This window comes from Sciurus vulgaris (assembly GCF_902686455.1).
Source record: "Sciurus vulgaris genome assembly, chromosome: 14".
NCBI lineage: Eukaryota > Metazoa > Chordata > Mammalia > Rodentia > Sciuridae > Sciurus > Sciurus vulgaris.
Window position 1 is genome coordinate 77,105,770 of NC_136475.1, and position 21,568 is coordinate 77,127,337.

The 21,568-nt window shown below is 39.7% G+C and overlaps 1 protein-coding gene across 7 annotated transcripts in view; it reads left to right on the forward strand.

The window, feature by feature from the left end:
- Positions 1–21,568, forward strand: part of RBKS (ribokinase) — an 84,878-nt gene that overhangs the window by 12,994 nt on the left and 50,316 nt on the right. For all 7 annotated transcript variants that reach the window (XR_013759129.1, XM_079110349.1, XM_079110347.1 and 4 more), the window contains exons 2-4: positions 5,102–5,234; positions 17,974–18,037; positions 18,948–19,010. Coding sequence is in view for 6 of the 7 variants with exons in the window: in XM_079110347.1 (XP_078966473.1) it covers positions 5,102–5,234; positions 17,974–18,037; positions 18,948–19,010 (260 nt within the window). In the remaining variant the exon portion in view is untranslated. The remainder of the gene's footprint in view (positions 1–5,101; positions 5,235–17,973; positions 18,038–18,947; positions 19,011–21,568) is intronic.

Below are 21,568 nucleotides of genomic sequence, written 5' to 3' on the forward strand. Positions count from 1 at the left end.
TTTGAAATACACAATGTTTTTCACTGTGGTCATCCTCCTGTGCAGTAGAACACCAGAAGTTACTCTGCCTGTCTGATGGTAACTTTGTATGCATTGGTCAATGTCTCCCCCTTCCCTGCCACCTCTCCCCTCCAGCCTCCAGTCACCATTCAACTCTACTTCTATGAGTTCAATTTTTTTAGATTCTGAAAATAAATGAGATCATCTCTCTGTGCCTGGCTTATTTCACTTAACATAATGTCCTCTAAGTTCATCCATGTTGTTGTAAGTGACAACTTGATTTTGAAATTACTCTCAGCCTTTTAAATATGACATACACAAATGTTGAGAAGAACAGATATGGTTGAAGAATACAGGCAGTAAGAATAATAAATTAGTGTAGTGAATTTTAATTGGGTATTAACTTATAGCATAATCTCCTATTGTAGAGGCTTACAGTATGTCAGAAGCTTGCTGCCAGAAGGATAGATCCGTGCAAAAGCCAAGAGGCAACATATTCCTTGACTTTGGCTGAAACCATTATTATCATGACTCTTTGGTTGAAAGACTTCTCATCCCCCTACCACCAGGTCATTCCTTCCTTTAGTTTGAATAATCTGAGAATCTGTAACAATCACTTCATTGTCAAGAAGTTAAAAGCAATTGATAAATTGTTCTGGTAACACCTGTCAGTGAGTTAACTCAGAGCACAAAACCCAGGCATTTCAGGAGTTGACAAGTATTATTAAACTGTTTTGCAAGAGAAGAAGCTGGTTCAAAGAGGGAAAAGCTGTCACAGTAATACATCAGCAAGAGGCTCAGGCCTCCCGCCTCAAACACTCAGGCTGTAAGCATGAGACCTCTCATGGCAGGGAAGAGCACAGGGCCATCTTGAAACATGTATCACTGTTCATTTCTGTCCAGTCCAAAGTGTTGTAACATTTTTAAAACTCAGCATTTGTTTCTGATTCAGTTATATTAATTATGGTTGGTTTTGCCTGTGTGGGTTTTTTCAAAACCTCCTTCAGAAATGTACCACTATTTTAATTTTTAAATGGTAGCAACAGTGTTTTTCTACCAGAACTGTTTCCTACCTCCCTCCACACTTCGAACACTTTAATTTGTCTTTAACACCTTGCTAGATACAAGAGTAATGCTTATATCCAGGGGGTTGTGCTCTGTGCAGGTCCTTTCTTAAACATCAGCATAGTGGCTGGGTTGTGGCTCAGTGATAGAGCAACCTGCCTGGGCACTGGGTTCAATTCTCAGCATCATGTATAAATAAGTGAAAACTAAAGGTCCATTGACAACTAAAAAAGTATTTTAAAAATCAGCATAATTTCATGATTTAAATAAGGCAAAAGTTAGGAAAGCCAAGTTAAAAGTAAATTAGGATTTGAAATTCAGAAATGCTTCTACTTGTTTGTAATTAGCTTTCTAGTTGTTCTATTCCATTGTCCACTCTTTAAAATTACTTTTGTAAAAAAAAAAAAAAATGAATACATATGCAGTAAACAATTTTAGTTTGTTAAAGAGAAACAGCATAAGACAGAGTTAGACGCACCTACTCTGCTCAGCACCGTAATGGAGGAAGCAAGAGTAAGGGGCGATGGAATTGAAGCAGGGAAGTAAGAAGAGCCCATAGGAAGATGTTTGACTTTCTCAGGTTGACATTCCTCCAAGCAACTGGTTGCTCACTCCTTCAGGACAACCTGAAGAGCCACAGCAAACAAACAAAAATGCCCTGGAATAGAAAGCATGCAGCCTGGGCAAAGCTCCATGAGGTTGCACCTGCAAGAAGCCAGTAGGTGCAGAGAAAGAGTAGGTGACTAGAAAATAGGGAAGAATAGTGAATCAGAGGAGCAGTGATGAGTGCTATCCCATAACACAAATATATTGTTGTATGCAATTAAATGTGCATAAGTATATAAAGTAAAACATGAAAATTTTAGACCCACCCTTCTGTATGGATACCTATCATAAACATTTCACTTTCTGTGGATTTACATACCATATGAGAACATGAACAGTCATGCAGTGCATAATGACACTTCTGTCAACCCTGGACTGCATATACAAAGGTCCCAAAAGATTGTATTGTGACAGAAACAACAAAATCACCCAACAACCGTTTCTCAAAACATGTCCTCTGGTTAGGCCATGCATGACTGTAAATATATCTTCTTCCTTTTTTTTTTTTTTTTTTTTTTTTTGCGGTGCTGGGGATGGAACCCAGGGCCTTGTGCTTTCAAAGCAAGCACTCTACCGACTTGAGCTATCTCCCCAGCCCTATCTTTTTCCTTTTAAAAGACATAAACCATATCCTAATAAGCTCCTTGCTCTGTAGCAAGTGTGTGTGTGTGTGTATTCACTCTTCTGTTACTTGCTTTAGGCTTGGATTTTATCCCATTGTTAGCAAGTTGATTTTGTCCTGCAGAAGGTACATCATGAAACACTGACTCAACATTTGTTGGGTGATTGCATGAATGAAGGAATAATGATATGACTTAGAGTTACAGTTTTTGCTTATGGAAGGGGATGCTGCTAAAATTGGGAATGCAATGGGCAAGATCTGGTGAAATGTGGACTTTATTGCCAGACCCTTGTGCAGTCATCCCTGCCAGTCTCTTCCTCCTTCCCCTAATCACCACCTCAGCATCAATTCAGAAACAAGAATGGATGCTATACAGGGGGGACATAGAAAAGAGACAAAGGGAGGCTCTTAAAATGATTTTGTTCTGTCAGCAAGTATCTGTTCAACTCATACTAAGTGACAGTCCCTATGGATAAAATGGAGAAAATAGTAGACTTGGTCCCTTTCCTCATACAGGATATTATCTACAAAGGAAGGGGCAAGAGTTGGGGGGAGGATGCAGAAGGAAGTGAAAAGAAAGCAGTAAAATACCAAAGGAGTGAAGAATTTTAGGGACTGCTGAATTAATACAGTGCTTGTTAATATCATTTATTTAGAAATGAGTTTAAATTCCAGCCATCTGCTCCCACATCAAACACACACTATACCCCTGATTCCACCCTCCCCTGCATACATATACATCCCAGTAATAAGCTGGTGATAAATTTCTCATGATTTCTCACAGCTAATAATAAAAGACACTTTATTCAAACCAGCAAATTGTGAGACCCAGATATAAGTATAAATATAGCAGGAGCCATAAGTTTCTTTGATGACAGTCTTACTAATTAAGTTATTTGGCCCTTTTTTAGCCACATTGGATATTTTTTCTTTATAAGGTTGTTATGAGTGTTTGTAGCAGCATCAATAAGCCAAGAATTCACATGGTTACTCAATCACAGATTACTCATCATTGCCTGTTCATAACAGAATCCTAAAATGTTTAAGATTTCTGATGCAAATCAAAATCTCATCATCACTTGTCATTGCTAAATTAAATGACAGGATAATAACATTACATTAAAACCATTTTTCTCTTGATTGAGTACCTTTTTCAGAAGTGAACCTTCTAGATGTATATTTTTTTCATCAGTACTATAAATGCATTTAGAATCTAAGATAAAAATAGAATTGAAAAGGGGAGGAGTGGGATGTTTTCAAATTATTGAAGAGTCTCTTTTGAATATCAACCATATTTGACAGCACAATGCTAGGGAATGGAATAGTTTAGCCCAACTTCTTGACACTTTTAGAACCACATAAAGAAGGTTCACAGGTTGAGCTTAGTCTTGTTGAAGAAATCATGTGTTCTTGGCATCAATTATATGTCAGCCCACTGCAAACAAGCTGTTAGTGACCTGTAGGAATTGGCATGTACTAATATGAATAAGATATTGACTTCAGATACATCACAGCCTGAAAATTAATATGAATTTATAATTTGTTCATTAGTTCTCAATAGGTTTACCATTGCAAATTTACCTCTTTCTTTCCTACCTAAAGCTGTTTAACCTTTCTGGTCACACCTCCCTCTCTCCAACTGCTCTATCTGGCCCTTGAACCCTTCCTCCTGCCATTAGAGCCCGTCTTCACTCACTGGTACACCCAGAACTCTTACATTTTAAAGTCAGTCATTTCCTTTCCTCCTCTAAATATTTTGTTTCCTCATATCTTCCATCTTTAAAGTGATAAAAATCTTACATTGGAACAAACATCTTTAGGCAGTAACATGGTAAAAACCCTTAGCTTTTGGAGAAATCAGTGAAGGTATGGATTGAAAGAAGATTGGCTGTGAGTGGGTAATACTGGGTCTGGATGATGGGTGACAGGGGTAAGGGAAGTCCATATACTATTTTCTCTACTTGTATGTGTTTGAAAAATTACATAATAAAAATTAAAATAGCTCTTTAGGATCCTTTGCTTTAAATAGATGTTCTTTGTTAGTCAATGCATGGAATAATGTGGTATGCAAGATAGACTAGGACCCAAACCTCATTCTGCCCCCTCAATATCTTGCTCCTATTCCCACCTCCAAGTAAACAAATAATTGCAGAGCGGTTGCTGGGGATTGAAACCAGGGACATTTAACCACTGAGCTACACCGAGCCCCTTTTTTATTTTGAGATAGGGTCTTGCTGAGTTACTTAGGGCCTCGCTAAGTTGCCAATGCTGGTCTCAAACTTGCAATCCTCAACCGCAATAGTCACTAAGATTGCAGGTTTCGGCCACTGCGCTCAGCAACAAATAGAATTTTTTACTCCCTGCCTGGAATTACAACTTCCCTCTTCTCCTTAGGTCCTATACATGATCACTAGAATCCTAGTACACCTCCTGCTTCTTGTAAAAGTGACCAGATGATCCTGTACAGAATGACTTCATCCCAGTTAGTAACTCCCACAGTAAATGAAGCCCTGTGCTGGGCCCTGGGGAGGGCATGTGGAACAGAAGTACCCATGATGCAGGGACCCCAGTAGCTGATCCCTGAAGTCCAGCTGCAGCTGTGGGGACAGAGAGTTCTGTCAAGAACCATAATGATATGGACTCTGAATGCCACCCTGAAGGGAGAGGCGCTCTCCCTGCTTCAGCCCACAGTTTTACTGTTAAGACTATTTAGCGCTCCATTAGATCGCTTCCCCTCCTTCGATAGAACTTAAATTGATTGTAGTTACCAATGTGCTTTTTTTTTCTTCTCTTCTTAAATTTTAATAGTCTGACTTCTCGTTTGCCAAAAACTGGAGAAACCATCCATGGACACAAGTTTTTCATTGGCTTTGGGGGGAAAGGTGCCAACCAGTGTGTCCAAGCTGCTAGGCTCGGAGCAAAGACATCCATGGTGTGCAAGGTAAGCCCAGTGGAGAGGATTCTAGAAGCAACACTCTGGTTTTAAGACCAGTTTGTTGCTTTTATTTTTCTTAGCCATTATAGAATGAATAATTCAGTGGCATTTGGTATATTCACAATGTTGTGCAACTTATGCTTCTGTCCAGTTCCAGAATGTTACGGTCATTCCAAAGTCAAATCCCTTCCCTTTTAAGCAATTTCTTCCCATTTCCTCTTTCCTGTCCTCCCCCACCCCCCTACCCCTGCCCTGGCAACCACCAATCCACATTCTATCTCTATGGATTTATCTATTTTGAATATTTCATCTGAATGGAATATGTAATACGTGACATTTTGTGGCTGTCTTCTTTCACTGAACATGGCTGTTTTTGAAGTTCATCCATTTTGCATTATTTATCAGTAATTCATTCTTTTATGACCAAATACTGTCCTATAGTGTGGATATACCATGATTTGTCTATCCATCCAGAGAAGAGTGATTGATGGATGAACCCTTGAAACGTTTCTGCCTTTTGGCTGTTGTGAATGGTCTGCTATGAACACACAAGCATGCACACTTGTTTTAGCACCTGTTCTCAATCCTTTTGAAAGCTAATCATTTTTAAAGATCTAAATAAGAGAGTGATCTTCCTTGTCCTTTGTGTAGTTTCTACCTCACTGAATCCTTTGGGAAGAAGCAGTTCTCAAATAACTTTGTGCTGCACTAAGTGGAATGCATTTTTAACTAGAGTGTGAGATATGAGGAGAACAGCCTTCTTTGGTGGGCTTCTGTAGCCCAAATTCTAAACAGCAGTGTGACTCATCCTGTGTTTAGCAGGTCTCTTTGCAGCAACACAGCTTTTGGAAAATTACTCTAGTAACTGGTGATTTACTCATCACGAAGTCATTTTCTTCCAGGGCCATATCTTAGAAAGGAATCTGGGCCTTAATGAACTACACATAACTCATCGTTTGGCACACGTCTGTGTTCAGGTGTGGGGAGCGATGATATATAACATTCAGGGATTCTATTTCTATCCATCCTACTGAAATAATTTTGAAAATCAGTGAAATTAGCTGTTAAAGTTTCAAATTTTGCATCTTTAATGCCATTTAAAGTGCTAGCATTACTAAGATGACAGGGAAGGTAGGTTATGTTGTTTTTTACTTTTAAAAGTAAAAATGTATTTATTCACTGTTGCTTTTATATAGGGGAAACTAGGCTGGGTCTACAGAGTAACACATACAAAAACCACATGACAGACTTAAAAGAATGAGCCCTCTTCTGTGAACTGTGCAGGTATTGCCAAAATTTCTTTGAAATGTCTTTTCCCATTGCATACAACACTTTTCTGTCAACAGGAGTCTTTAAGTGATATAGAAACTACACAATTATCACTTCATCTACTAATGAACTATAGCTCTGATTTTAATTTATGACTACATGATATAATTCTCATGCAGCTATTTGGTCAAAAACATCGCATGGATTACAAGATTCAAAGTAAGAAATCTTTACTTGCAATACAATTAATCAGCAATTAATTATGTTCTAGGCATTGTAGGCCTCTGAGCGGGGGCTGAGGAAAAGCTTTAGGCCTTACCCATCCCATCCTTATTTAAGCAGAATAGTCAAATAGTGCTGACTGAAGGGAACAGAAGAGCTGGAAAGAGAAGGATATAATTTCCTGACCGGGAAAACCAGAACATAGAATTGGTGTTGGGAACTGAATTCCAAAATGACTATCTTGGAAAGAGGGGAATTCCCTGGAGCTGGAGGTGTGAAAGGAGAGATTAGAGAAACTTCCCTCTTGGAAGCCTTATAGAAACTATTCATGTAGCCACTGAAGTCAAGATTAGATGTCCCCTGGGATCTCATCCAACTCTGAGATTGATTTTATTTTAGGTCTGTTGAATTTGAGGCAAAGAGAGGAACACAAAATAGAAATATTTGAATTGTAGAACTGAACTTGGGAAATGAATCATGAAACCACATGAGTGGATGTGAGAGGAAAGGAGGGAACTATATTTTGGGAAATGTTCCAGTTAGGAGGTTGGTGGAAGCACAGGTGCTGTCTGTCTTCTTCTGACGTGTGTATGATGGTGTACACTAGCCATCTGAACCGTTTCAAAAGTTCTTCACATCTCCTGTGGCCCTGACTTAGTCATCTCATGTTTGCCCCTCAGTGGAATTTAGCCTGCACAGTAAAGAATAAGAAAACATGATTTCAGGTGAAACCTATGCAGGGCAACTTTGCTTAGCTGCCCTGGAACCGTTAGGTGGGGATTTATTTAAAAGTTTAACCAAATTGCATAATATTCTTAGACTTTCTTAAATAGAAAAATATTTTTATAATAGAAGTTATTATCTATCCATTAGTCATGATACTTTTCCACTGTGAATTATATTTTTAATAAGCAAATTAGCCAAGCTTGCTTTATACCAGATTTTAATTATTTATTTATTTGTTTGTTTGTTTTGGGTACTGGGGATTGAACCCAGGGGCACTTTATCACTGAGCTACATCCGGAATCCTTTTTATTTTTTATTTTGAGACAGGATCTCACTAAGTTGCTTAGGGCCTAAATTGCTGAGTCTGGCCTCAAATCTGTGATCCTCCTACCTCAGCCTCCCAAATTGCTGGGATTACAGTTGTACAACATCACATCCAGGTTACAGCAATTTTTTTAAAGACAATAAATTCAAACTAGAAACCTGTTATGGTTTGGATGTTAGGTGTCCCCCAAAAGCTTACATGTGAGAATGCAAGAAGGTTCAGAGGAGAAGTGATTGTGTTGTGAGAATCTTAACCCAATCAGTGAATTAATCAGCTAGTGGGATTAATTGAGTAGTAGGTAACTGAAGGCAGATGGGATGTGACTGGAGGAGGTGGGGCATTGGAGGCCTGGCTTTGGGGTATATGTTTGTATTTGGTGAGTAGAGTCGCTCTCTGCTGTCTGATCATCATGCGAACCATTTCCCTCTGCCATACTTTTCCCCCATGATGTTCTGGCTCACCTCGAGCCCTGAGGAATGGAACAAACTTCCTGTGGACTGAGACCTCTGAAACCATGAGCGCTCAAACAAACTTTTCCTCCTCTGCAGTTGTTCTGGTCAGGTCATTTAGTCACAGCAGTAAAAAAGCTGACTAAAACAAAACCAAAATCATGAAATTAATAAAGATAAAAAGTAGCAGATAAAGGGAAAGAAAAATAGAAAATTCCCTATCTCTTTTTTAGCAACACTAATTTACCTATCCCTGCTGCGTAACAAATTAGAAGTCAAGCTCTAATGAAGTAAGGTTGTTTGGTGGCACAGGAAAAAACACTTATATTGAGCTAAGGAGAATTATTTGTCAAGGTATTGTGATGAAAAGTATGAGTCACATCAATATTTAAACAGTGAGGGGCTTGGGGATGTAGCTCAGTGGTGGAGTACTTGCCTACCATGTATAAGACCTTGAATTTGATCCCAAGTATTGCAAAAACCAAAAAATTAAAATAAAAAAAAATTTGTATAGTGATACATATATAATGAAACACTTCAGCAGTTAAGAATTATGCTATGACCAGGTGGTACATGCAGTGGCACATGCTTGTTATCCCAACAATTTGAGAGAATGAGGCAGGAGATCCCAAGTTCAAGGCCAGCCTCAGCAATTTAGTGAGACACTTCCTCAAAATAAAAAATAAAAAGGACTGGGGACATAGCTCAGTGGTAAAGCACCTCTGGGTTCAATCCCCAGTACAAAAAAAAAAAAAAATGCATTATGGGCTAAGACTATATAGAGTCGATGACAATTGAAAATGGTATTTTGAGATTAAAAAATCCAGAGAGGTGTTATAAATGTTTCCTCTTCCATTCCATTGAAGCTAAATGTTGGAGAGAAAGGAGTTATTTCTAAGCATCAAACACTGGCAGCTCAGGAGAACCATGTTGAACAAAGAGCTCAAGAGGCAGAGACACGTAGGAGCCCAGAAGCCCTGTTTTCTGTGCAGATGAATGGAAGCCACAAGCAGAAATGGACCCAAATGACCCAGGTCAGGAATCAGCAAACTGGAATGACCTTCAAATATTACCTGGTCTTCCTTCCTACAAACTTCCTATCTAAACTATCTAATACAGGTAGCCATCTGTTTTCCCTTCTGAAAGGTCAGGCAGGATGTTCTGACAGGCAGGAGGTTAAGGCAGTGCTACTCCCAAGTGCAGTCCTCAGGCTTGTGCCAGACTGCAGACTGCCAATGCTCTGAAAGTCTGCGGAGAATCGTTCATAGCAATTTGATACAGTAATGTTACAGTTGTTGACCACAATAGGAATAATAAATCAGACCTTGTATTTTGTAGGGTTCTCTTTTGTTTTTATTTCATTGTTATTATATTTTATAAAATTATTAGTTCATAATGGATGTAAACAAGAAAAAAATGGACCCTCACCACAGAGCACTTGAAAAGTAGTTTATGCAAGTGCCCATCAACTTAACCAAAAAAGTGCCTTCTGTGCTAGATTACTGTGAGAGCATCAGCTGTGTATTGAGCTTCTCATTTTCAGAGATCTTTAGTCATCAGGTCCTTCTAGGTAATATATAATGAAGTAGAATCTGTCCTTTCCTGAACTCTGTTGAAAAGCAACAGGCCAAAACCACTTGGCTATGCTGATTGGAGTTCTTGGCTCCATTCCAAACACAGGGGATCTTATGACCCTAACCAAACAAATAATATGTACCTTATATCACCTTAAATAGGAAGAAATGGTGGAAATTAAAGAAAAGATTTGGCTGAGCACAAATCTGTCATTACTCCCAGATGACCAAGCCTAATAATAGTGATTGTAACATTAGCTTTTATATTAAAGATCATTAAGGTAAACACTCCTGTATCTAGGATTTAAACAACCAGCAGCTTAAATAACTGATAATGTGTATATTCTTCTTATATCGAGTGTGTGTGGTGTGTGGACCCACCTGTGTTCCTGGGATTGAACCCAGGGCCTCTATCATCAAACTAGATCCCTGGTCCTCTTATTTTTAAGTTTTAAACGAGCCTCAGTAAGTTGCCCAGACCAGCCTTGACCTTGAGAGCCTCCTGCCTCAGTCTCCCAAGTTGCTGAGATCATAGGCATGTACCATCATTCCTAGTACTTCTTTTATCTTTTATGATGACAAATGACAAGCAAAAAAAGTTAACTTGTAGGACTTATTAAAAAAAAAAAAGAAGGACTTATTAAAAAAAAATTGCTGGGCTTCACTATATAGCAACAATACAATCATCTCAGTTAAGTCAACCTTAACTGGTCGTCATCATAACCCTCAGGCACTGAAAAGTCACAGAAGGTCTTGAATCATAAAGGTTAAATGACATTCATCTTTGTTTTAATGTTAATAATATTTTCATATATGCTTTTTGAAAATCTGTAACCTGTTTTAATATCTGTGGTAACTTCTTCAGCAGAGTATTCAATTTCATGTGACCTTGGGCAAGATACCTTGGTCCTCTCTATTTTATTTACCTCATGTTTATTGAAGGGTGGAATTACTAGATAGTGTCTGCCATTTGAGGATTCCAAACAGTTTAAACACAATTTTTCAATCATTTTAAAAGTAGAAATTTGCTGGGCACAGGGGCACATGCCTGTAATCCTAGCAACTCTGGAGGCCATGGCAGGAGAATTGCAGATTCAAGGCCAGCCTCAGCAACTTAGTCCCTAAGCAACTTAGTGAGACCCTGTCTCAAAATAAAAATTAAAAAGGACTGGGGATATAGCCCAGTGGTAAAGCACCCCTGGGTTCAATCATCAGTACTGAAAAAAAGAAAAGTAGAAATATATGATATCATAGAGCTAACTGAAGTTTCCCTCCTCAGCATTGAGCATAGTTCTGGAAAGCAGAAGCCACGTTGAGGCCCAGCCTCACTGACAGAGAACTGCACTGATCCAGTGAAGGAAGCAACTCAGCTGGGGGAAGCTCCCTTGATCCTGCAAATATAGCCCGTTTGTCTTCCATGAACCTCACTGCATTGTCAAGTACAGTGGCCACTAGCCAAATGTGGATATTTAAATTTAAGTATAATTAAAACAAAATTAAAAGCTGAATGTCTCAACCACACAGGCTGTATTTCAAGGGCCTATGATGTAGAGCATATCACCACCACAGAAAGTGCCACTGACTGACACTGCTCCACAGTGCTTAAGGCAGAGCTGAGCCTGGGGTTTCCCAAAGCACCTCTTGGGTTCTGTGAGTTGCCTTGTCTTAAATCCTTATCCACAGAAGGAACCACAGAAGTTCTGGCTTCTTTCACCTGGAACAGGCTCACACAGATAAGCTACCTCAGGTTATGTGGGTTGTCAAGAATCTTTTTGGACAACAGTATTTCACTTCTGCAGCCAAAAGAGTGTGAGAGTGCCTTTAAGAGAGCCCGTAGAAACAGAACCTTTTAGAACATCCTGCAGCTACAACTAGAATACAGGAGCATTTGTAGTCATGTCCCTTCAGGAACAAGATGGGTCCAAGGAAAATAAGCAGAAGGGCAACCAAGACGGCCCAGTCCTAACAGAACACCTCTAGCATGCAAGGCTTGGGAAGGGATCTAGATATTTCAGGCTGGGGTCTCCAGCAAGTTTTAGGAAGCCTAACTGACAAACGTGAAATTGCAAAGAATACCTGATGGCATTGAATTATGGTATTGATTAGGAATGCCGTAGGAGTTCTGGAAATGAGCGGGTTATTGAGAGCCAAAATAGAATAGGGAAGGCAGACCTTCAGTTGCTGCTTGAAAACAGGTCAGACTAGAGTAGGTGGAGGAGAAAGGAAATGACAACTAAGTCCTCAAAAGTGAAGGCAAGGAAATAGATGTGACTTTGAACTCACATTGTGTTCTAACACAATCAAGTGATAATATCAAGTTCATGGTGCCTTTCCGTGGACCACTCTGAAAAACAGAAATCTTCTTTGGGGTGGGGGTGCCAAATATGAGTTTTAGAAAGATAGAAGGAAAAGAAGCAAGGGGTGGCAAACCTGGACTACTTGAAATTGAGACTGGGGTGAGCAAACAGTAGCTAAGGAAACTCTTTGCTGCACCATATGTTGATCCCACTGCTGGGCCCCTCGCCCCAGTAGATCCGCGGGCCACTCTTCTCCCTCTCACACTTAGCAGATTTACCAGCACAGCACCACCCAGGCCTGAGCTCTCGTCTTCATCTCTTTCGCACAAAGGCTTTACAGACACTGGTCCAGCTTTTAAATCCTGCAATCCAGTGGTCCTCCATCTGGGCCACACATTGTCATCACCTGGGAATCCTGCCACAGTCACACCTGCAGAGTCTGATTTAATGGATCTGGGGCGTAACCAGAGCGTCAGGACTTGTATAAGCTCCCGGACACATGCCAGTGTACAGACAAGGTTGAGAACCATTGGTTTCCTGCCTGTCAGAGAGAATTCACACCAGTCCCCCACCCTACAGCCTGGCTCAGACAGAACAATTTGAGGCAAAATGCAAAGAATTTTAATTAGGTTGATAATGGCAGAACTGAAATTAGACTCCAAGTTTCCTGACTCCCATATGCGCCATTTGCCTCTTGGCCAAGATGCTTACATTTAAAGTTTTCTTATCAACTTGGTGGCCAACATGTGACCAGGAAAACAGAAGCCTCCAAAGATTTCTTCAAAGTCATCTTTATTAAGTCCATTAATACTTGATAACCAGTTTCCTTTGTAAGAACTCACATTTGTGAAAAACATTCACCATGTTTTTCAAGGTACTCTCAGCTCTCGTTGGCAGGAAACAAAGCCTTTACTTGGATTCTACTCCTCTGACTTTTGGTTATCAATTTCCAATAACTAGGAAAGAAGCTTAAATTTGAGTCAGAGGAGGCAAAGGGGATTGGGAGGTGTACACTTCTCTCAACTTTTCTTTAATAGTAAATCCAGAAGTATAAATGAGTGAATAAATGCATAAAAGGTTGTGAAGGTGAAGAATTAGGGAAGCGGGCATTCTTTCAGTATGACATTGCCTGTATTATCTGTGCAATCCTATAATGCGGAATGGAAAAGGAGCATTTTAAATAGGACAGATCACCACTGCTTCTGATCACATTTTAATGTGTGAGTTAGATCCACTTAACACATAAAGATTATTCCCGATGCCCAAGGCACAAATGGTCCCAGTTGGAAACATTATTCTCATAAAAGTAAACAAGATAAACCATTGCATTGAACAGTATTAATTACACCAAATCTTTAATGGAGGTTTTACATTTTTATTAGAATAACAACAGTAATGCAACCTGAAAAATAATTTAAAGCACCCACGTGCTTGCTTCCGTGATCAGGTTCTTCTGTTTGAAAATAGGGCACGAGAGAAATTGGAACCAGATGGACAAGAAAGTCATTTATAAGATGGAATTCAGGGTTGGTGGCATAGCTCATATGATAGAGCATTTGCCAAGTATGTACGAGGTCCTAGGTTCAATCCCCAGCATGCGGGGCAGTGGGGACAGAAAATCAAGCAGCAATAGTCCTGCGCCTTTCTCTCCATCCCCAGAGAAGCAGCCACAGCCTCACTGCCATCATGAAGAGGAGGAGGGCGACACAGAAGCCTTTCCACATCCCTTACAATTCTAAGTATGCTTTCACATAAATTGTTTTATTGTCTTCTCATAGGAATCTTGTGATTTTTTCAGATAAGAAAACTGAGGCCTAGAGAGAATTAATTTGGCTTGTCCAAAATCACACAGCAGGAAAAGGATTTTGGTTTTCATAACACAAATGAAAATATCATCTTCCTCGTCTTAGGCCTTTTATTCTTTCTTTTGTTTTATAATGTATCACCATGACTAGATGCAAAATTAATGGCACTAGACTTGACTTCTCTTAATCCTTAGCAGTATCTTTACTTTTCCATTATGTTTTTAGTTATCTGATTTCTGTTTTTAACAATGGAATATCAAAGAAGCAAAAGCAAAACTATTTGTTTCACTTACAAGTTTAAAACTTGACCAGCCAAACAGATTTGTCAGAGAATCCACTTTGGAATAATCAGAAACAATAACCATCATCAAGGGATATAGCAAATCAAGTCATTCCCTGGGCAGGAAGAAGAAAGAGCGATGGTGGCCTCTGAGATTCAGCTACAGCAAGTTCCACGTTGCACCCTGAGCATGAAAGCCCTTCCTAATTACACTTCTGATGCACATGCTATTCCACCTGTACAGGTGTCCTTGTACTTCTTCTCCCTTGATGATCAGCTTCTCAATGGCAAAGTTGCAGGCTTTGGGTTTCCTTCTGCTCTGCAACAATTCTTCCTAATCCCCTGAACTCCCTATTGTCTGTATCATCACCTCTACTTGCCAGCGCTGCCCTTGATGTTCACCTTTAACAGAATTTGCTTGCATAAAACTGTTAAAAGGGGGAAGAAAAGTTTCATTGCTCTAATTTGTGTCAAGCTCTGCATAGCTAAGAATGGCCTTTTCCTAATCCCTGCAGTGTTTGTATAGGGACATTTTCCTAGCTGTGTAACACCTTGATTGTCCATGGGAGAGAGTTATTATATAAAAGAAGATGCCAGAGCAAAGATTTAGTTTCTGGCATGAATCTTTCACTGTGAAACTAGATGCCTTTGCACTTACCTAGCAGATAAGTGACCAGCGTCCATGAGGGAAATCTCTGATAAGATGAGCTCCTTCCAACAGGATTCCCCCCTCGCAAGTTCGCTTGCTGTTGTGCTTCCCTGTACATTTAGAAAATCTGCTGGTAAGAAATTAGTATACTATACATTGTTTGAGATTGTTGCCTAATCAGCATTTGAGCCAGAAAAAGATCAAAAGGAAAAGTGTTCTTTAAGGAAGAAAGTATCAGATGTGGCAGTTAAATCAGGAATCAACAAACTGCAGCCCACCTGAGCAAATCCTAGCTACCTGCCTTGTTTTGTAAAGAAACTTTTATTGGAACACAGCCACACCCATTTGTTTCAGATTGTCTTTTGGCTACTTTTACACTACAACAGCAGAGTTGAATAGTTGGAAAAGAAACCACATAGCCCACAAAGCCTAGAATACTGTCTGGCCCTTTACTAAAAAAGAAGTTTTCCAACCCCCTAGTGTATGGGATCCAAAAGCTTGCCCAGTTTACCCTCATTCCCTGGGATCTTAACCTAAGTAAGTCCCTGTGCTTCTTGATAACTCCAGAAAGAAAGAATTTTCTTTGAAGGAACAGAATGCACCAGGAGTAGCTTAGACCTGGACAGAAACATAATCCACTGAAGTAGTGCTACCTGCAGGACAGGATACTAGTACAGTGCAGAGGCAGCAAGCCGAGGGCCTGTGGAGCCAGGCAGGTAACAGGAGCTGTGTAGGATGAATGGGGTCTGCAGTGAACTTGAGAACCTGTGCCTACCTTTGGGGCCTTCACCTCTCAGTTCCTGCCTTGTAGGAGTGCGGACCCAGTGTCACCAGAATCTCTGAATTTTCAAGACCTCCTGGAAATCTGTTTTTGTGTAATCTCTTAATACTTAAGTATTGATTGCTGATTAGAATTTAAAATAAGGGACTGAGTGTAGCACAGTGGTAAAGGGCACATGCTTAGCATACACAAGGCCCTGAGTTCAATCCCCAGCACCACTGTTTAAAAAAAAAAATTGTTTTTTAATAAAAATAGCAAGGCAATCACACACAAACCTGCACGTGGAAGTTTGTAGCAGCTTTATCCATACTTGCCAAAACCTGGACGCTATCAAGGTGTCCTTCAGCAGGTGATGGATAAATAAACTGTGGTCCATCCAGACAACTGAATATTATCCAGCAATAAAAAGGAATGTGCTATAAGGCACAAAAAGACCTGGGTTTTGGAGGGACCTCAGATGCACATTACTAAATGAAAGAAACCAGTCTGAAAAGGCTACATACACACTGTGCAATTCTGACAATGTGTCATTTTGGAAAAGTCAAAACTCTAGAGACAGTGAAAAGATCAATGGTTGCCAGGGGCTGGGAGATGGAAGGATGAATAGACAGAGACCAGAGGATTTTTAGGGTGAGGATACCCACCCTATCCTTTCTGATACGGTAATGGTGCATACATGTCATTATACTTTTACCCAAACCTACAGAATATACAACACAAAGAGTGAACCCTAATGTAAACTGTGGAGTTGGAGTGATAATGATGTGTCGAGGTAGGTTCATCATTGTGACAAAGGTGCCACTCTGGCACGGAATGTTGATGATGGAGGTGTGGGGTTGGGGGATGGGAAGGACAGCAGGTATATGGGAACTGTCTGTACTTAACACTTACTTTTGCTGAGAATCTAAAACAGTCTTTAAAAATATACTTTTAAAAATAATAGGACCAACAAGATGCATCTAGGTGTCAGATTCAACTCTCACCTACCAGTTTGTAATTTCTGCTATGGACTCAACTGTAGAAGTCAGGCCAAGGTCCAACCAAGGTGGCAGTCAGACATATGGCTCCATCAGTGTCGTGGCAGAGGATGTCAGAGTGGTACGGCCATCACAGCACTAGGAAGCCAGAATTGGCAATAGAGATGCGGATGGGCAACAGTTGGTGTCACAGATCTTGCAGTGCCTTCTGGGCTTAAGCCTAGAGCTGAAGGTCTGGCCTCTGGGGATGGCTGACCAGGCAGATGAGCTAGAGAACTAACCAGATGATTAGGATTCACACACATTCTGACAGATCCAGTGACCAAAGTGGGCCACAAAGCAGCAGATTGACCCGACAGAAGCACAACTACTTGAATTATGATTCAGGGTCAGAGCAAGCTGACTAGCTCTCTAGACTAGTCAGGACTTTTTGGACAATATGATAAATTGTACAGAAGAGCTTAAGTAAAAAAACAATAAAGGAATGAATTGCTTATATAACTGAAATGCCCCATGGCAGAGCTGTCTTAGCAGCTTAGGTGCCCATGAGTCTATCAGGAATTTGTGTCTGCCTGTGTCTTCGCCCTTCCATGCTCTGGCATGTTTCTCTGTTTCCATTTAGGCTGGCTCCACATGGTGACCCCCAGGGGCTCCAGCATTACAGAATCTCATAACTTGAATTCCCACTGGAGGAAGACTTGTCTTCCCCAGTAGTATCCATAAAATCCCCAGGGTAGACTCTTCGTGAACTGATTTGGGTCATACACCCACTCAGAGTGATAGAACTTACATTTTTAATCAGGCCTGGACCCTTGGCCAACCTTCTCATGTTGTCTATGAATGGAAAAGGAATAGATGTGCAAAGAAAAAGATCAAGGGCCATTAACAGATAGACGGTAGCTTGCAGAAACAGCAGAACTCTACGATACCAAGTTACCCAGGTTAGCAAGAGCTAGTAAAATTGCCTTCTCTTTGTCCCCCGTGTCAAGGTCAGGGGAGAAGATAGATTCTAGAATATCAGACAAATCATTTCAAGGATGTCCTCATTTGTAGTGAACCCTCATAAATATTGAAGCTTGATGATGGAAGATGGCTCTGCTCAATGGGAATTGTCAGACGAGCAGATAAATAGGAGAATGAAGCTGTAGAACTTGTGACTGGCATTAAATGCTTCACATTTTCGGTGGGATATAAGTGAAACATTAATACAGTATATAACAATTCTTTGGGTTAAAATCAAGTCTCCCATGTTAAATTAAGAAGATTAATTAGTTAATGTTTATAAAGTACTCTGCAGATATGCCCTTTTAAAATGCTAAGTATTCTAAAAACTACACTATAGCATTTTACTAAATGTAAAAGATCTAACGTTCACCATTTCTTTGGCACAGGTTGGCAAGGATTCTTTTGGCAATGATTATATAGAAAACTTAAAACAGAATGATATTTCTACAGGTAAATTTTCATCTTTTTAAAAGTGAGTGTAAGTTTCTTCTGTGATCTTGTTTCAAGAAAATTGAACATAGAATAGAATTATTACATCCTCCCCTGGTGGCCATAGAATTTGTATGCACTGCTTTGTCTGGTCTTATTTAAATGTCCTCTGGTTCTTTAATGTGCATTCTTCCATGTGGCAATCAAGCGAGAGGAGGTTATGAACCTTCATCTCATGGACAAGTGACGAGGAAAAACAGGTGATAAATTCACAAAAGATATTTTCAGAAAAGTCGTTGTTAAAGTTGAAAACAGTGACAGATACCATCAAGGCTGAAACCATTATCACGGAAGAGAAAATAGAAGGTCAGAGAGGTTCTCTGATTTTTCAAGAGCATGCAGCAAGTTGGAATTAGAGCCAGGACTAGAATGGAGGTCTTCTGACTCCAGTTCTGAGCTCTCTGCTGCTGCCAGAGTCTGCCTGATCAACATTTCTGTTTACATGCCAGACCACAATTCTTGACGAAGTGAAAGCTTATGAAAATGAAGAAAATCAAACAAGTTATTTTATAGTTCGACCTTTTGGTTTTTCTCTCAAGTCTGTCATTTTTTTCAGTGAAGAAAATAAATGTGTTGATCTAGAAAAATGCATATGTATACAACTATGAGTAATTTTGGGGAACTGGAAGTGGGGCTGGTTTGATAAGTTGTTATTAATGCAGAGAAAAGGTGCCGCTAAATGTAAAGATGCCTATTTTTTGCATTGTATAGGTGATGGGTATAAATTAGCACTAATTACTTACTTTTTAACTCATTCCAGATGGTTAAAGGTTAAAAAGTTTTTCCAAGGATTAGTGTTGCATTGAAATTGTTACGTTATCCATGCCAGGCTGTATGTACGTGATTGTAATTTTCTTTTTTTTTCTTGTAGAATTTGCATATCAGACTAAAGATGCTGCTACAGGAGCTGCTTCTATAATTGTCAATGATGAAGGTGTGTGTTTCGCATATTAGAGTGTCATTTCCTAAAACAGACAGTTCATCTTCAGAGCTAGATTGGAAGAATCCATTTTAATCCTCATCCTATGGACCTCTTACCACACACACCATTTCATGGCCTAACGTGTGAATTTTCCAAATGTATCACTTTTTTATGCTCCTCATGTTGACTGTTAAAATACGTAATCACTTACTCGTCTGATACATATGAAGCATTATAGTTCCTTCAAATATTTATATTCCGTTATGTTCCCATTACCCTTCATGTGAACTCAGAATTGACATTTGCCTCTAAAAGCAGTCAAGTAGTATCTGTTATTTCCATTACACTCAGTAAGTAAATGTAAATAGGTGCAAAAGAAAGTTTGATGAATCATATTTATAGAATATTTACTGAGTAAAATGGCAGCAACTAATTACTTCTAACTTATCGTTAGTGCTCAATTTTGTCTGCTCTTTAAACAGCAATCAGATTTCAAAAGTCTATACAACTAAGTGTGCCACAAGGCTTTACCACAGTTAAAACATTTATCTTTAAAACAGTGACTACCTTCAAGTTAGGTTTTCATAATTTCTGCCAACTGATTTAAGTATAAAAATACCTACACAGGATTTTTTAGAATCGGGATTCATATTCACAAAGACCAAGCATTTCATGGGCACCTAGGACAGATCTAGTACATTGCAGGCAGTCATTGTGTTTTGTGTTAGATTAGGATTTATCAAGATATGTCATGGGGCTGGGCTTGTGGCTCAGTGGTAGAGCACTTGCTAGCACAAGTGAGGTCCTCAGCACCACATAAAAATAAAGGTATCCAAAAAAAATTAAAAAAAAAAAAAAAGGTATCACGTCCACCTCCAATGAAAATATTTGAAGATATGTCTTTTAGTTATATAGCCCCCCCCCCCCCACTTATCTGTGGGGGAATACATTTCAAGACACCCAGTGGATTCCTGAAACTACAGGTGGTACTGAGCCCTATGTAGGCCATGTTTTTTCCTATACATACATGCCAATGATTATAACAGTTTTTGATAATAAAATTATATGAATATAGTTTCTCTATTTCAAAATCTTACCTGCTGTACTCACCCCTTTGGTGATGATGTGAACGACAGTGCCCGCGTGATAACACAAAGTGAGATGAATGATGTAGCGTCATAGCTTTAGGCTACTATGTAAGGGTTACGTGACCACTGCCAGGTCTCAGCAACTGACATGAAAATCAAGACAGCTATCGACACTGCCTGCTGGGTAGTGTGTATGGACGACGTTGGACAAAGGGATGATCTACATCCCAGATGGGCTGGAGCCAGATGGCCGGAGGTTTCCGTATGCTACTCAGAATGACATGCAATTTAAAACCTATGAATTGTTTCTTTCTGGAATTTTGTATTTAATATTTTTGGACCATGTTTGACCACAGTAACTGAAACCGTGGAAAGCAAAAACACAGAGAAAGGGGGACTAATGTGACTCAGTTTTACAAGATCACTTTGCATAGAAGATGTGGGATTCTTAAGTCGACTTTAGTGATCCTAAAGCTGCAGTAATTTTTAAAATTCCATTTAAAGACAGTAGATAAAAGGTTTCGCTCTAACAATAGGAAGTCTGTGTTCATTACTTTAAGCTACCTCTTAAGTAATTACTGCTGCCAACATCAGCTCATTCCTTGTCTTAAACCTCTTATTTTGTTCCAGGGGTAGCGTCAAGTTTTCTTTCTCTTTACCTGTGAAACAAAATCTGCATTTTCCATGCAGAGGTATAATTTCACATTATATATTGGTGCCTCTTATGGTAGACTGTGTCTGGTTCATAATGTGGCAGTGCTTTTAAGAGTAGAGACTGCAGAAGACCTAGGGCAAATGCAGAAATGGCACAGTTGGCTCCTTTTGTTGAGGGATTGAGTACACAAGGTAAAGTCCTGAGTTGCATTTTGACAAGGTCAGTTTGAGGCATGAAAGAGCGAGCCACAGGATAGACAGCTGTAGTCTTGGGCTTGTAGCCAAGGCCAGTCCAGAAATGCAGATTTGGAGGTCAAAACACAGAGGCTACAGTTGCCTCCAGCACAGAGAATGAGACCAGTCCAGGAAGGAGAGATGCTGTCTTTCAGCAAGTGGGTACTTTGAATTTTTCCAGGACCAAGGTTGGGTTTTTGCTAAACCATCCCCACTTTATTAGGTCTTCCTTCTCCCAGCCAAAAAACACATCTGTGGTAAGATGATAGGCAAGAATTTGTTCTGTGCTGAGAGGTAATTTTAGGTCATGTCCATACAAGATCAGCACAAGCAGCCTGGAGCACACAAAAATGCCTGCTGCAACTCATTCCCCTAGATCAGTGCTGTCCAACAGAAGGAAGATGCAAGCCACATGTGGGATTTTAAATTGTCCAGGAGCCACATCTTAAAAAGTAAAATGAAACAGGTAAACTTAATTTTGACACTGTTTACTTAGCCACGAAATCCAAAATGTTACCATTTCAACATGTAATCAAAAATTTCTTTTGAAATTTAAAGCCTTTTTTAATGTTTTAAAAGTTGACATTTTTACCT